Source organism: Sphaeramia orbicularis, chromosome 13 (genome assembly GCF_902148855.1).
Source record: "Sphaeramia orbicularis chromosome 13, fSphaOr1.1, whole genome shotgun sequence".
NCBI lineage: Eukaryota > Metazoa > Chordata > Actinopteri > Kurtiformes > Apogonidae > Sphaeramia > Sphaeramia orbicularis.
Window position 1 is genome coordinate 37,613,935 of NC_043969.1, and position 16,386 is coordinate 37,630,320.

A 16,386-nucleotide genomic window follows, 5' to 3' on the forward strand; every position below is an offset into this window, starting at 1 on the left:
TTTTAGGAGAATATAACTTTCTGAAAATATGTACAGTTATATTAATTACACATATTATGTTAACTATCTCAGTTTTCAACCACTGATCTATTTAAAACGTATATGTAGCCTCTCTGGCATCAAGTATTTAATTTAATCTTATATTTATATAAAATTAAGCAAGGAGGTTGTGTTTTATTTGGTTTTCGTAGGAGAAAAAGCATCTATCACATAATGTCATGTCTTATTTTATCTAATGAAATGAAGAAGTACAATTAAAAACTATATATATTTAGTGATATTAAAAGTGGTGGCAACATTCTCAAACTTTGAGTGTTGTTAGTTAATCCTTTTTTACAATATTTGCAGCCATCAAATCTTGTGTTTAAATTGCCATTTGGCCCATGTTTTCAGTGGTCTGTACACATTTTAGTCCCATCCATTTCTTTGAGGCCGTTTTATCTGCATAAAACACAGCTTAAATAATTGTCTTAATTGCATATGTTTGGCCGTGTTTGAATTTAATGGGTCTGTTTTTTTTTTTACCACTGACAATGGGTTGTATTTGACCTCCGGCAGTAAGTAAAGATGCTTGAGAAAGCATTGGATAGTTGAGATTTTTCAAAGGCTAATGCCAATTATTTAAAGATTAGAGAGCACAGTGGCTGATACTGTATATAATGCTCATATCAGGCAGTGTTTTTGTCATCTGATAACGTTCATTAATAATAACAAATGAGACACAAAATTACTGAACTTGGGTCAACATTTATTTAACGCTAATATATCTACCTTGTCTGTTTGCCTAAGTAGACCTATTCTGCAGTGCACTTATATTAAATTAAAAAACAGGGGGTGTTATCATTGTACCACACTGACAAAGCTGTTTGCTGCAGCCTGCACTGCAGATGAGAGTTTGCCCACCTGATGAAATAATCAGTGACCGCTAGCCTTGAAAATGACCAATTATCTGAAAATGGCATGTAATTGGCCCAATCAATTTATCACCCTGGGAAAGAACAGTCATTGATAGACTAGCTATTATGTTTTTTTAGTTAATTTCTCTTTGTACATGCTCTAATAAAAGCTGTATTGTGTAACATTTCTGTTCCAATCCTGCATTAAAATAGCTAAACATGGGCCATCTTATGTGATATATTTTGTTAGTTTGTCTTCCTAATATATCAGATGTGTCCAACAATATTCACGTTCTTATAACCATCTATCAGACACAAGCAGATGAATTTATATTTACATACAAAAAGAGCCACAAATAATGCTGGAGTCAGTATTAGTAAAGGGGATATGACCAAGTCCCATGTTCCCACACTACTTAGAGATGGCATCTACTTGTATGTGTTTTGTTTTTATTTTGACAGAGAGATCCTTAGATACCTCTGGCAGCAGGAGTAACATACCATCTTTTAGAGCATTTTTGTGCTTTTGTGTATCAAATGACTCTAGTGAGAGAGGCAGGAGCTGTGGATCATGGTCAGAGCCTTTAACCACTCCACTACTGAACCGCAGCCCCCAGAAAAATCTGTTTTACTCTTTTTTTTCCCCTTCTCTGATGATGTGAACACTTGGCACTAAATAGCAACTGCACAAATTGAACAGGGAGCACACATCAATGAGTGTGTGGTCCCTACGTGGCTACCCGCCATGCGTGGGCTAATGTTACTGTGGGACAGTGAGACCTCACTCTCCTGACTCTTCAGTGTCGGCCTTGTATGCTGAAGCCAGACACAGGAGACAGGGCCTTGGACACTTGCCTCTCACAAGTTGCCAGAGTGCTTTAGATGGCACGACAAATATGCAACCCACTCTACTTCACTCCCGTCAGCCACTGAATCATCAATGGGGGGTGAGCCCACTGTTTGTCAAATATTGTGAGGAGGTGGACACTGTGACTCAGCAGTGTTTAGGACACTTTCTGCTAAGCCCCCGAGACAAACCATATCGGTATTACTGCACTGGTTTCACAACAAGTACCGAGTGCCTTATCTTGTTTGTCAGTAGATAGAAATACTGATCTGAGCACCACTCAAACACCATTGATTTCTAATATTTGTACTTAGCCCATTGCAGTGTACAATCAATGGGTCCTAATATAATATGAGACGTAGAGGTGGGGGGGTATATCAACTTTTTTAAGGTATATTGATACATTTTTAGCTGAGATATAGACAGTAGAATTTATCTTGATGAACTGTGATGTTGCATTACATAACCCATCCTTTCCATGACGTCATGCCACTTTTTGCTGCTCCTCTCTCACCCTAACCTGCTGCAGTAGAATTTGTCTCCAGTTTCATGAAATTTAAATATCTTACTTATCTCATAATAACATTAAAAAAACCCTCTACTTTTCTGTTCAACATTATTGTTTCGGCAAAGCATCTATGGATAATCAGGCCTACTACTAGTCTTACTGTAGTGTAACATCCGAACTTGGACCTGTTTACTATATTTATTTGAATTGAAGTATAAGTTTTAAGTAAGATAAGATAAGATTTAGCTTTATTATTATTTTTATTATTGTATATTTTTTAAAAGTTTATATTTAATATTGAAATTTATTATTATTATTATTATTATTATTATTATTATTATTATTATTATACTTTATTAAGCTTTGTTAATCCCACAAGGGGAAATTTCAGGTTTACAGCAGCAAAGTACAATCACACAAGAGCAAAGAAGTGCAAAATCAAGATAAAACACAGTCAACAAAGTTATATACACTAATTACAACTGAGCACATTTATTCTGGTCTAAATTCACTGAACTGCTGACCTATGCTAGCAACATTAATGCTACACATCCATAGGGTAGTGAAACTGTTTGCAACACTGTAAAATACCAGACATTGCCTAAAATTCCTCACTCTCTAAAAATATGTTACACAAACTACTTTAGGTTAAAGCGGACTAGCCAAACTGTTTTCTGTAAGTGATCTCTTCCTAAAACTATTGCATTTTGTGGCTGTATTTCTTTTGAACAGATAAGAAAACCCTGTCTTTACATTTCATTGCGATTACAATCCAACATTTAGGCCGCTTTTCAGAGAGCAGAGATGTATTGTATATCATGTCGGATCCCTTTCGAAGCACCTTGGTCACTAGTTGAGAATAAAGGGCTTATTATTGTGAAATGACAGAACTAAAATAATAGAAGTCTTGAAATGTTAGGACTAAAATGAGAATTACTTTCTCTGGACAATGTAGGTGCATGTACAGAGACATATGTGTTGTCATTATTGGACGAAATATAACTCAGACTTGAAAGTATTGAGTAGCTAAGGTTTTTCACATTATACGATTGTATTTGGTAGAGTCTTCAGTGTTTTTCTCTATTGGCACAACAGATTACTTCCTCTGTAGTGGATGTATTTTTGCCCCAACACTTGTTTGTGAAGATTTTCTTTCCTGTTTGTCTCCATCCTCCTGCTTTGCGTGGTTTCCAGGTGATCCTGGAGGGTGGATTATCAAATTGCCTCGTATTTTCATTGCGCAAGTAAGCGTATGTCGTCAGCCGCAGGGAGAGTGCGTTAGTTCCTGGCTAGTTCCGACATGGGCAGGATTTTCCCTCCCTATCATTTGGCTCCTGTTTCCTGTTAACCCAGCTGGTATGTCACATTAATGCAAGTAAACAATTAAGAGGAACAAATAGTGAGAAACCTGAACCGTGAGTCACAAAACAGCCGAGAAACGTCAGCACTAACAGCCACGAACACACTGAGCGGGGCCTTCCTCCTGGGTAATAAAACCCAGCAGTGACCACCTGTGTGAATTTGTGTGCAGATTGATCCATTGCCTTTGCATAGGGATCACACAGTACACGGACGTAAATCCTCCCATGGTGTGAGCAGACGTATTTTTTCCCCTCAGTACATACTGTGCTATAAATCAGTTGCTGTCCTGCTGATTTTGATTGTTCCTGTTCTCTTAATGCCGCCTTTGTCTGGAGCTCTGTGGTATAGATCATCGCTGTTGTGAATGCGACCAAGAAAGTTTGCACATTACGGTGCTTAGTCATCCATGTGAAAAGTAACCTTTGCAGTATCCTAGCATTATATCACTCTATCGGCTTCCGAATTAAGCAGTCTCCTCCATCCGTATGACGCTTTTAAGACTGTGTTCTCAGCAGAAGTGTTTTAAACGTATATTTTTAAAAGTACAAATTCTAATTAAGTGATAGTTGATATCCACCCACCCACACTCGTATCCACTCAATAGCAAGGAATGTGAGCTGTAAATTAAATATCCCTTTTTTTTTTATCAGAGCTGACACTGTGGGCGATGAAGACGCCAGCTTCGAAGAGTCTTAAATAAGTGGCCTTGACTAATCCATTAATCTTTAAGCAATTTCAGACATGTTTTTGCTATTTTAATCAGTTATTCAAGTCACCATGCTGTAAATGACTCAAATATAGGTGAAAGTCAAGATTATTCCATTGAATTCTTGACACTGATATAGCACAAATTGTTCTGCTCCTTTAAAATTCATTGCTAAATAATCACCAGTTTAAACATTTATTTATGAAGTTGTAACTGTCCATGTTGTGAATGTAAAACATTAATCACATTACGCTCCAAAGTATTTTTTATTTATTTAGCTAAAGTGACTGATTAAGCTTTATTGCAATGTTTGACAGATGAACAGAGAAACTAAATCAGTCTGAAGTGAGCCTTGTGCTTTGGTCCATAACTCAGACTCCAGTTGCAGAAATATGCACATTCAAAACAGTTTTAACATTGGAGCTAAAACCTAATGTTGATCTGACCAGTGTATATTTGTGCAGCGGTCCTACATTAATGGTCAAACATAACATTTTATGAAATTTGATATGTTGGAAAATGCTGTTCTGTCATTGCATTCTGTGAAATGCAATGGCATTTCACAAACCACTACACCATTTCACAAAATACAACAGCATTGCACAAAACAAACGATTTTTCGCAATTTGCAGTAGCGTTCTGTAAAACATGACTTTCTACAAAACGAGACATTCTGTAAAACATGGCACCATTCCAGAAAAACACTGTGACGTTCTAGAAAAATGCTACATTATGCAAAACATAACATTCTAGAAAAACACAAAATTTCCACCAAACACATTATTCTAGAAAAACACCACAGCATTATAGAAAAACACAAGGTCATTCTGCAAAACACCATGACAATATAGGAAAATGGAAAGGCATTCTGCAAAATACAACAGCATTCTGCAAAACACGACTATCTACAAAATCTGTGATATTCTGCAATACACAGTGCCATTTTAGGAAAAACACGGCATTCTAGAAAACACAGTATCTAAGAAAAATACTACACCATTCTTGAAAAACAACGTTTAACAAAACATTTCTCAAGTCAACAGATTTATACGATAACACAACACCATTTCACATCATGGAAAGTGAAAGGAAGGGATAGAAAAAGTGTGTTTTGTAAATTGTACCTTGTGAAATGTCACGGTGTCTTGTGTTTTGCATTTTCACATATGTATATTATGAAATTTCTGTGTGCTCTTTGTTCTGAGGTGTTGTCTTCTCAAGTACTGTTGTGTTTTGACCCTCAGGGCCACTGTATTGTTGTTTTTCTTTGCTCTTCCAAAATTAAAGTCATCTTTCTTCAGAACAGATTTCCTTTGTACCTGCACTTCAGAATCGGTGCTCCTAGCAGCGATGAAGAGTGTACATAACTCCTTAAATCCAGCTCCAGAGTAAAATGAAGTATATGAAGTATTTGGTGAAGGATATTAATGTACCCCTTGTGCAGCAGTATCAGTGACGCAGGGTATCTTGGTAACTTGGCACATGCTGATCAAGTAATCAGCGCTGTCGCTTTAAGGAATGATCCATTTAGGATGAATGGGGACAGATGTTACAGAAGCAGTGAATACTTGCGAGCTCTGTTTATTGTGTCGCTGTACAAATAGTGTCTCTGTTTTGACTGTCAGTGGGCTGCTTTGTGATCTTTGAAGACAGTAGAGAACTCGAGGCTGCTATTGTCGCCAGTGTCGGAGCTCTGCAATTGAACTCCTACCACCTCATCTCCTCTCGCATCGATCGGAGTATTAGAGAGGGTGTGTGGCATGTCGCTCTGTGAATGGGAGAGAGAGCCGGGGAGAGTATGAGGAGGAGGGAGAGAAGAGAGGGAGGGAGAGGCACTGTAGCGTAGTCGTATATGTCAGCCTCAGTAGCTGCGTGGGTTGTTCAGCTTTCTCACGCCGTTGTTGTTGTTAAAAAAAAAAAGGCAGAACAAAGGACTCCCCACGCTACGGAACCCTTATACGTTTGCCGGCTCAGCTGTGCTATGATCACACCCTGACGGAATGCTATTGAAATTAACCATATTATGGAGCACAGCAGGCGTTAACTGAGCTGGCACACAGTCAGTGACAGAGACAGCAACAAAAAACTGAGGCATCATCCCAAGTCTTGCTGATTTTTCTTTTTTCTTTTGCTTGCTCTCTGGTCCTGTTTTCTTGGGTTTGTTCTCCTGCCTTTTTTTTTTTTTTTTTCTTTCCGGAGAGTGGCCACTGCTGATAAGGTTTCAGTCCCTTCTCACAAGGTTTGGCACGGACATCGCTGTAGCTTATTTGTTGAAGGGGTTGCTGTGGATACTGACGGTAGGGAGGCTGCACTGGAGCCACAGGCAAGAGTGAACAAGCCGCCTGCTGCAGAGAGCGCCGCTATGGAGCAGATGAGGCTGAACCAGGCTAAGCAAACATGAGATTCACGCCACACTTTCCGTAAGGGCTACATCCTCCAGTATAAGAGACTTAAGCCCCTATCCGCCTACGTAGAACTCCTGCCGCACTGTTAGTTTCCTTCGCCAGTTTCTGGATTTTGTGCAGGAGTTGGTAGGAGTGGAGCTCAGCCAGATGTGTTTTAGCGTCGCAGGTCATGTGATTTCCTTATGAGGGTTGGGTGAAGTGGTAGAGGGTCTGCTAGACCCTGGATCATCTTTTCCCTTCTCTGTGACTGCATGAATAGCGACGCCTGAATGAGAAAAAGCAATGCGGGCAACAGTAAGTAACAGTTGGACCTTTTGCAAGTGAAATTTCCTTCCTTTTTGATTTGATTGTCACAGTGTAAACATCAAGTATAACTTCCGAGTTAAAGATTAAATATGAAATCCTCCGTGGAGGGGTGCTTGCTTCACACCAAAAGGAGTGTCCAAACAAATACACACAAACCTGAGTGAAGTGCAAAGCTTTGATACTATTAGACTCCCTTCTGTCCCTGCACCCCTCTTGTTAACCCCCGTCCACCCATCCACCCACCCACCCACTCACTCACTCACTCTGTCTCTCTCTCCCCGACCCCTCCACCCCCACCCTTCACCACCGTCTGCACTTGCTGCTGACGCTGGTTGTGTGGGTGTGTATGAGCATATGAGATTCTGTGCGGGGCAGTCAAAGGGCTTCTTCCTCTCCCCGCTGAGCACTTGAATGGGAGTAGTGTCAGAGATGGAGGTGCTGATGATTTCTGTGCTCGAAGGGAACCATAGCCAAATCTCTGTGCCAGGGGAGTGTACATTCTATGACAGCGACTTCCACAAGAGTGAGGTAAAGCAGCGCCCACCCACACAGCGCCGCGGAACAGAGGACTCATTCTGTGTGTTGTTTTGGAGTTTGAGGTTCAGTTTTCAGGTTTTGAGTTTAAACGGTAATCTCGCCTCGAGCCTCGTTCCTTGGCTTCTCATCAGAGGAACTTGTCTAAAGGGACGAAATAAAAAAAAAATCTATATCAGCTCCTCAAATTATTGTTAAAACCTGATGCTCAGGTCTTTTGTAATGACAGAAGCAAAATTACTCAGTATGGGGCAGCAGTCTGGCCCTGACACTCACAATGAACTATGAAATATAAATAAAATGTATGATAGAAAAAGGTATTAACATGAGATAATGGTTAAATGTAGGACTTCAGAAAACTAATGTAAAGGCTGATATTTCTAGTCGTTCTTCACATTCATCCCACATACGAGTACAATACTATGAATCATGATTCCTTTGTGCTGCAATATTGGCAAGACAAGCTAATTGTGTTGTTTTTTTTTCACACCCTGGCCTTGAGTTTTTTCTTATTTTTTTTCTATATTAGACAACATATGTAAAAACCTGGACTTTGTTATTACATAAAAGAAAGAATACTTATTACTCAGAAAAAATAAAGGTCAGATTAATGGCTTGTTCTGTCAATTTCTGTCTTGTATTAAAAATCACAAAGATTCTCTGAAAGGAAGAGACGTGACTAGACTAGAACTTGCCATCAAAGATATAGTTACAACCAAATTATAGGATTATATATTATGTCTGCAAAATATGCCAAACTCTTAAAAGATCTTATGTTTCAGCCTTGACAGAACCAATGTCAGTTTCTATCTAAAAGCTAAATTGTGACGCTGTCTGCAATAAAAGAGGTGTCAGTCTTACTGTCTGTAGAAGTGTGAACCCAGACATTGACAACAGAGTGAAATATCTCCCGGTGTGTCTCCACAGGTAATCCTGGTGCAGGTAAACCCAGGCGAATCCTTCACTATTCGACGAGAGGATGGTCAGTTTCAGTGTATCACAGGTAAGAAGGCTCCTCTCTTGTATTACATTTTCATTTTTATCAATGTGATTCTGGGTTTGAATTCGCATTTTTTAACAATCCAGTCTAATAATAGATTGTATGTTGGAAATTTTTTTTTTTTCATAATGTCAAGTTTTAACTAAATCCACAGAAAGGTAGTCAGTTTCCAGACACATTAAAACTTTCATATGCCAAAAACAAAATTGAAAAGCATAATTTTTAAAAAAAATTCCATGTTACACTGCAACATTCCAAACTGCACCATTAACATTTTTGCCATTTTCTCAGAAATATCAAGACATGTAAATTGTAAATAGCACTTTATAATACGCCTTATTATGTAGCCGGTAAACAGTACTATAAAATGCTGCAGAAGGTGCATTCAGTGAGCAGAGCTCGATTGCAAAGCTCAGAATTCTCCAGTGAGTGCAGACAATATATTGTTGTGTTACTGTGTGGTTTCCAGAGCAATGTGACTACAAAACAAATGGCCTCTTGGCTACACTCATTACAAAGCCTCTGTTACTCGCTCCATGAAATGTATGGTTTATTCACAGCTCAGTGCTCTGCTTGTACTTAATACTCAGAAAAACTGAAAAAACATTTGTAGACAAATATAGTAGATCACATGCTGTAGGTCACAGATGAAACATATGGATGTATATCTTCTTATTCCCAAACTTCAAAGCCAGAAATCCAGGGAGAAACAAGAGATTTCAACATATTTTTCACATTTATTTCCCCTGTCAGCTACTTGAATGTGGTCTGACATGTTACTCCTGCTGTTTAAGCTGACAGAGGATGCACCGTTTTATGGCAGACTATCATAATGGAAAATCAGTCAGTGTTGTAATTACAGTTAGAGCTGGGTGATACATATAATATACTTGGTGTACTGTGGCTTGTTCTATCAGGGATGTTGTAAATAATTATATCTCGAACACTGAATACAAATTATCTTGTAATTTTTTAAGCCAATGACATGAGACTCCCTTTGACGTTTTCTTTCTCTCGTATGGCTCTGTCCCTCTCATGCACACAATGAAAGTACCCATAAATACAGGGAGTGTTGCATCATGGGTAGTTTGTTGCATTAATATTACTAGGCTAGCAAGGGTATTTAAGTCTTGAAAATGATTAAGTCTGAAAACATCAAATGTCTTTCAGCGATGTCTTTACTGTGAGATGACCAAAGCAAACAGGCAGACATTTTGAAATAAGCTCAGAAAACAGTGTGAAAATCAGACTTATGGTTTGTTAAGCTGTGAGTTAAAACAATGAAAACCAGATCAGAGACTGGTCATTATTTGCCAGTGTTAGCCTATTATTTATGATATTTTTACATCTGTGTTTCCAGCTGTATTTTCATATTTCATATGCATCTCCATAACAGTTGGGCTTCAAACAGAAGATGCTGCACACAGCTCTGTTTCATCATCACACTAATCAAATTACAATTTCAGCCTCTCAGGATCAAGAGTATAACAATAATCATACACTAGAAAAATACTTACACTCTAGGGACAAAACATTAGTGCAATCAATAAGTTGTTATGCTGAAATACAGCAGTGTACAGGATCTTCTTCTTAAGAGTTAACCTCCTAATGCACCTGTATCAGATGGAGTTAGGTGTTAATTATTGTGTTTAAAAATAGGCAGTGGCTACTGCCACAGTACTGTGGCAAGAAACATCGGTTTGGCTGTTGCCACAGAGTCAATCAGATGATCCAAATTCTGCACTCTGAACATTGTCCCATTGGCTGATTTATATTCATCAAAAACCTGGTCAAATTCGTCATATGAGGCAAAATAGTCACCACATTCCATGTTTGCCTGCATGCTGAAATAGAAAGTGTGAATAGGTGCACAAACCAGCTTCCGGTAACTGGTACCCCAGCCTTTTTCTGTAACCAGTTAGGCACATGGCATGTGTGCTGCTTATTGCCACAGTACTGTGGCAGCAGGGGGACAGGTTACCAGTCTACACATGATATAAGGAGGGCGCTGATTGGCTCTCTGGTAATAGACAAATGAAAAAGTAGTCCCACAGTACTGTGGCAATAACCACTTCGTAAAAAATAACACTTAGGTCTGCCACTTATGTCAATGAGCAAACACTATATTTACATTATGTCCATGACCTGTAGCTTAATTGCCCTGTTATAGAAAGCACTTTCCTCTGATTACTGTAGTTATTTCAGTGAAAGATTAATACAGTCATAAACAGACCTGCTTTAGAAGATATACTGAGATACTTGTTGATACTTCTTCTGTATTCTTTGCCATTCAGCTAAATTATACAGAGATCATATGACCCATCTCCGCACTGTAATTTACAACATGTTGGTACACAACTCAACAGAAGCATGTTGTTTTAGTAAGATGTGTTGCGCATTCTGATTTGGTGGCAGTCGTTTCCTTTTCCTCAATTGCTGGTGATTGTGCTGGCTTTGTGACAGCAACAATGAAGTCTGGCTCCAACACATCGCTGACATCGTGAATGGAAGACAGCTGGAGTAGTTGTAGGAGGTTGGGCCGCGTGCCCGTAATCGTAAATGATTATGATAAAAATGTAAATGTCTGGGAAAACATTGATCTGAAAATAATTAGCTTTGTTTATGGCTTGCTCTGCGGATGTCCCTTTATGTATTGACATTTCCATGAGCTCCCTGTCACTCGAGTTTGTCTCCTTCCACGTTTAAATTGATTCCATAAAGAGAAATATAAGATGACAGTGTAATAATGGTTCGAGAGTGACTAACGTTCTCTACTCTTTGGGACTGTAGCAGACAGGCGCTCAGACATTTTCGCATAAATTTGTTGACCTTGCGTGGCCCAGTGCATCATATCTGTCAGTTAAAAGACTTGTGTGTAGCTACTGATTATGTCTCGTGACGCAAGTAGATAACAATGGGACAATAAGCTCGTGCAGCGGCTCACAGGCATCCAGGTTCAGATGAGCAAAAGTGCAGATATAATGCGATACTGCACAGGCATGAAGCCATCATACAGTTTGCTCACGCAGGGTCTCTTCTCCCGACTCCCATCCGACAGAGCTTCCACACTAGCACCCCCCATTATGAGCTGTGTAAACCTGCCTAATAGGGAGCAAGCATACATAGTCTCTCCATCAGAGGAGAAACAAAGAGCTGAGAGGTGCCACATAGATCAGTGTGACTGCTACTAACTGGCCTGTCACAGGGTGCACTCATCTCTTGGTGACGTGAATAGAGGGATGACTCACCGCTCGCAGTGCAAGGGGGGAGGAAGAGGAGTGTGCGTTTGTGTGTGCGGGCATGCGTGCAGTCATGTATGCGTGCGCGGTCTGTTGGTCGGGGTTTGTGCTGTGTTCAAGTGTCTGTTGAGCATAAGAAAGCTTTCCCCTTTAACCCTAGTGTGTACCGACACTGACGGTGTGACAAGAGTCACAGAGTCAACAGCATCTGCTTTACACGTATTTTTTCAGGACTTGTCTACCATCCTACACCGATTTGTGTTTTTTCAATCAGGTATTTTTAGCAGCTGGATGTGCGTAATTGCTCTGTGTTAGTGCATGACGGCCTGCTTAATAGGAACAGACAATCCTGTAAAATGCAGTTTATAGAAGGCATTTTTGATATCTGCCTCTGAGGAGCTGTTTAGAGTCACCATTTTGTGTCTTGTCTGTCTTTCCAAAAGGTGAATTCCTTGTCGTGGTGGACAAGTTTTACCCTGCACTACTTGTGTCGGCTTAATGTCTGCTGCTGGAGATGTGAAGGTTGTATCGCTGGCACTGAGCCTTAGTTCACCCGATAAGCTTGTTGACTGATGAGGCAAGTCAGCATTAGGACCATTGGGTTGATTAGATACACTTCTCTATGTGACTTATCCAGCCGGTGATTCACATCAGTTTGGATGATTCAGTATCTGGTTGATGGCTGAAAGCACTGTCTAGTTCCACAGGGCTTACTGAGCCTGATAGAGATGTGCTCTCCTCTAAGCCAAGATAGCCATTTTGGCTTCTTGACAGGGAGTTAAAGAGCGTGTGTGAGGGTGTGTGACTGAACATTTGTATGTGCATGCATGCACCTGGCTCAGTTGGTAGCAATGTGGTCAGTGTTCTCTCAGTTAGATACTGTTTGGCCAGCCAACCCATCTGCCCACTTGTCCTTTATCTGCGATGCTGTAGCTGTGAAACACCTCATCTCATTCCTGATGGTGCTGCAGATGTGCATAGTCTATTTTCCATCAGTGGGACTTGAGGCTGTCATGTCCCCTGTGGCTGAAACTGAGCAGCCAGGACATGCACTGTTGAACATCTGACACTGTGTGCTGTGGGGCTATCTGTATTGTCAGTACCGTTGTGTAGCAGGCCGTGTCTTGCACTATATTTCAATTTGGGAAGCTTTACTTTTACAGTAGACATTCACATTCAGCAGACTTTTGTATGGCTGAGACAGGGACAAAGTATTCCAAAGATTTCAGCAAATCATCACATTCGTTTTGTTACGGTCATCTCTGGATATGTATTGAACACACTTTCTCTAGATGAAATTCAAAGGGCAGCAACCACAGCTTTAACCGTAGCTTTACAGAAGTCAGTGCTGAAGTATCTGAAGGTTTGACACCAACAGCTCCCGGCTGCTCCAAGAAATTCTTGCTTCAACAGACTGCCATTCAAATTCAATATTAAGTTGTTGTTTTTTCCAGGAGCAAGTCTGGTCTCAATTGCTTTATTCGAACACTCTAATAAGTGCACTGGAGGTCCTTTTGTGAATTACTCTTCATCTAATAAGATTCTAGGGCTAAAGAAGGCTTTGATATCTGTTCTGTGAGCTCTGATTGACAAGTGTGATTGAGAGCTCACTCGTCTACTTAGTTTGACTTTCTCTTTGTTGGATAAAAAGGATTTTTTCCTAACAGACAGTGATACTGTAGTTGTGGTTAGAGCATTACACTAACAAGACCATCAAAGAATTCTGTCATGTCGATGTTTTATGAAGGTTATCATTGACTTTAAAGTGCATCTGTAACATGTGTGGGGAAAAATGTATATGCAGTCTAAACAGATTGTAACATACCTTTATGCCTTTCAAATTTTCTCATTTGACATCCATGGTAAAAGCCTATAGACTGATCTCTGCTTAGAGGACTCTGGGCTGCTCCTCTACAGCAGCAACAATAACATTAACTTTGCTAAGAAATGAAAGAGTATAGCATCAATAAACAACCAGCTTTCAGGACAACATAGGCCGCATTTCCACTACATGGAACCGGCTCGACTGGACTTGACTCTGGCACCAGACACTATTCCTGGAGACCGTTTCCATTACAGGATACTACCAACTTTAGACTACCTGGACATCATAGCGACACGGCATGCAACTTCCGTGACTTCTGCTGAGAGAGTTGCTGATAAACTCGTGGGTTGCGTGTTGCCCCGTCAAGCTTACCCTGAATTTTTCGTCAGCCACCAAGGACAGAAATGGCTGTTTTGCGGGCTGTCATCGTGTGGATTAGCCTACCGTTATATTTACAGTAAACTTCCGAATCTGTTTTTTTACAATGGCAGGTTGCATATTGATAATGCAATGACGCAGAGACAACTCTCTGACCAATCAGTGGTCTGCAGTGTTTACATGTCATGTTTTAGTATCTCTTTCCCCATTTTGGATTCTCAGCAGAGCAGATATCAAAGAACCAGTACCGGGTACCAGATTCCAGGTTCTTTGACATAATGGAAACGCAAAAAGGCCAAGTAGAGTCGAGCTGGTACCACATAGTGGAAACACGGCAATAGACTCCAATACCAGCTTCATTTAAGAACACAAAAATGATACATACAATGGCCCATTGATCACTAGTCTGACCAGTCTGATAGCATAGCTAAATTAGTTAGTGCTAACATAGCATTAATTCACTGTTTAATTATATGGTCTGCTAGCTTGCTATTGAGTGTTAAGTCCTGTATCTTCCACTTGTGCCCCATGAGACATTAATTTGGACAATAATCAGTGGGGAAAGGCAAGTAATTTTTTTGATCTGTTGAATTATACTATCATGTGCACATTTGTCAATTTAAAAGATAAAAATCGGATAGGAATCAGAAAATAAATTTGTTTCTCGCTGTTGACTGATAATTACTTTTTTTCTGAAGGAGAGGAAGCAGGACTTGAACTTTCAATGGGTCTCTATGGGTCAAGGCAAGAAATATTACAAAAAAACCCTAACTAAACTTGAGACTTTTAAACCATAGTTGATCATCTGCTTCCTCATCATAAAATCACAGAAAAAAAAAAAAAAACATGTTCATATCAAGGCAGGAACTTGAGCTAAATATAAAACCGGTAAATATTGGCAGAAAATATCATCAGCTTCTCTGGAAAAAAATTATCAGCATCCAAAACAACCACATCCCTCCGTTTTGTCACGCTTCCTCTCACACTCACACTCTGTCCCATGTCCTCCCACCCTTCTCTTTATTCACAGCGTTCATAATGAGTTTACACTGTAGTTGGCGAGCGAGCAGTAAGGACACATAACCATCAGAAAACAGTGGGCCTACATTGACAGGGTGGTGGCGCAGGTATTATGGCTTCAGCAGTCACTCCATTACTTTGGCTTCAGTAACACGCCACATATTAAATCACACAAACGTGCACATGTGGTTGCAGGCTTCCTCACCCCATAGCATGCTCTCCAAACCATCACATATGGCTCATATAATTGGACCACAAACATCAGACACATTAGCCACATTAGCATGTTATTTTTATACTCATCCCCATCCATTGTCACACACCTAATTTGAGGAAGACATACACAAGCATGAGCGCGCAGACGCACACGGGCGCGGTTCATTCACATCTTCTGCAGTGAGTAGCTTTAAGAATGACTGAGCTTGTGACTCATTCTTCCAGTGCAGCGTTAACATCAAGGGGGAGGATGAAAAGGATGATAATAGATGATGAGACTGTTTTTTTTTTTTTTGTTTTTTTTCTCTTCTATGTTTATTTAGGGTTGGATATCCTGAGCAACATGATACCATGTCCAAACAGATTTATTTTTAGGTGTTAGGCTAAAATATGCACAATATTGTTTGGTAGATGTGCTGCTTGTTGCACCTCGAAGACTTTCAGAGTGAAACCTCCATAGCTGCATCTGTGTATACTAGCCAAATCATTCATCATTTAAAACAATATGGCCCCGGTAAGCTTGGCCCTTCTCTGTTTTTTTTGCCTGAAGCAGCATCAGGCTCAATGCAATGTTCTGTAATAATGAGAAGCATGAGAGGTTACAGATTCCCTCCCCATCTGTAAACGTCATTCCTGCCCACAAATATCCTCTGATTCATCTGGAATTCTCAAAAAAAGGCCTACAAACACCTTAATAAGAACTGTTCTTATTAAATAGTTCTGTTGTTTATGGTACAACTCCCTCCCTCAGGCTCTGCTTTGCACACAGAACAACAACAGAATGCCCTTTACTTTTTTTTTTTCCCTCCCCTGCTTTACTCATCTGTCTGTCTGGATCGGTGGTGGCTGGATGCTAACAGGCACATTTAGGAGAGTGGCCTAGGACACATCCGCATTTTCAAATCTGCCAATAGATTGTTACGCTTACCGCAAATTACTGCCTTCTTAATGATAACGGAGCTTTCTTGCCAGCAAGAAAAATGTGCCATGCCTTATAAGAAATGGCTTGTGAAAAAAATAAGGTTAGGGATCTAACTAGCAATTAGTACTTTGCTGTTTTATTGACAGGTCACTCGTTCCCCTGCTTGGTTGTAATTATTAACCTCTTGTCAGATGGTCTGCTTCGTCTTGTCTATCCTTGCTC

The 16,386-nt window shown here is 40.0% G+C and overlaps 1 protein-coding gene across 2 annotated transcripts in view; it reads left to right on the plus strand.

The window, feature by feature from the left end:
• The window catches only part of fndc3a (fibronectin type III domain containing 3A), an 86,420-nt gene that overhangs the window by 13,288 nt on the left and 56,746 nt on the right, over positions 1–16,386 (plus strand). The window contains exons 1-2 of one of the 2 annotated variants that reach the window (XM_030151906.1): positions 7,442–7,558; positions 8,492–8,567. In XM_030151906.1, coding sequence (XP_030007766.1) covers positions 7,442–7,558; positions 8,492–8,567 — 193 coding nt within the window. Of the gene's footprint in view, positions 1–7,441; positions 7,559–8,491; positions 8,568–16,386 lie in introns of those variants that run through there. The other variant, XM_030151907.1, reaches the window with a different exon arrangement.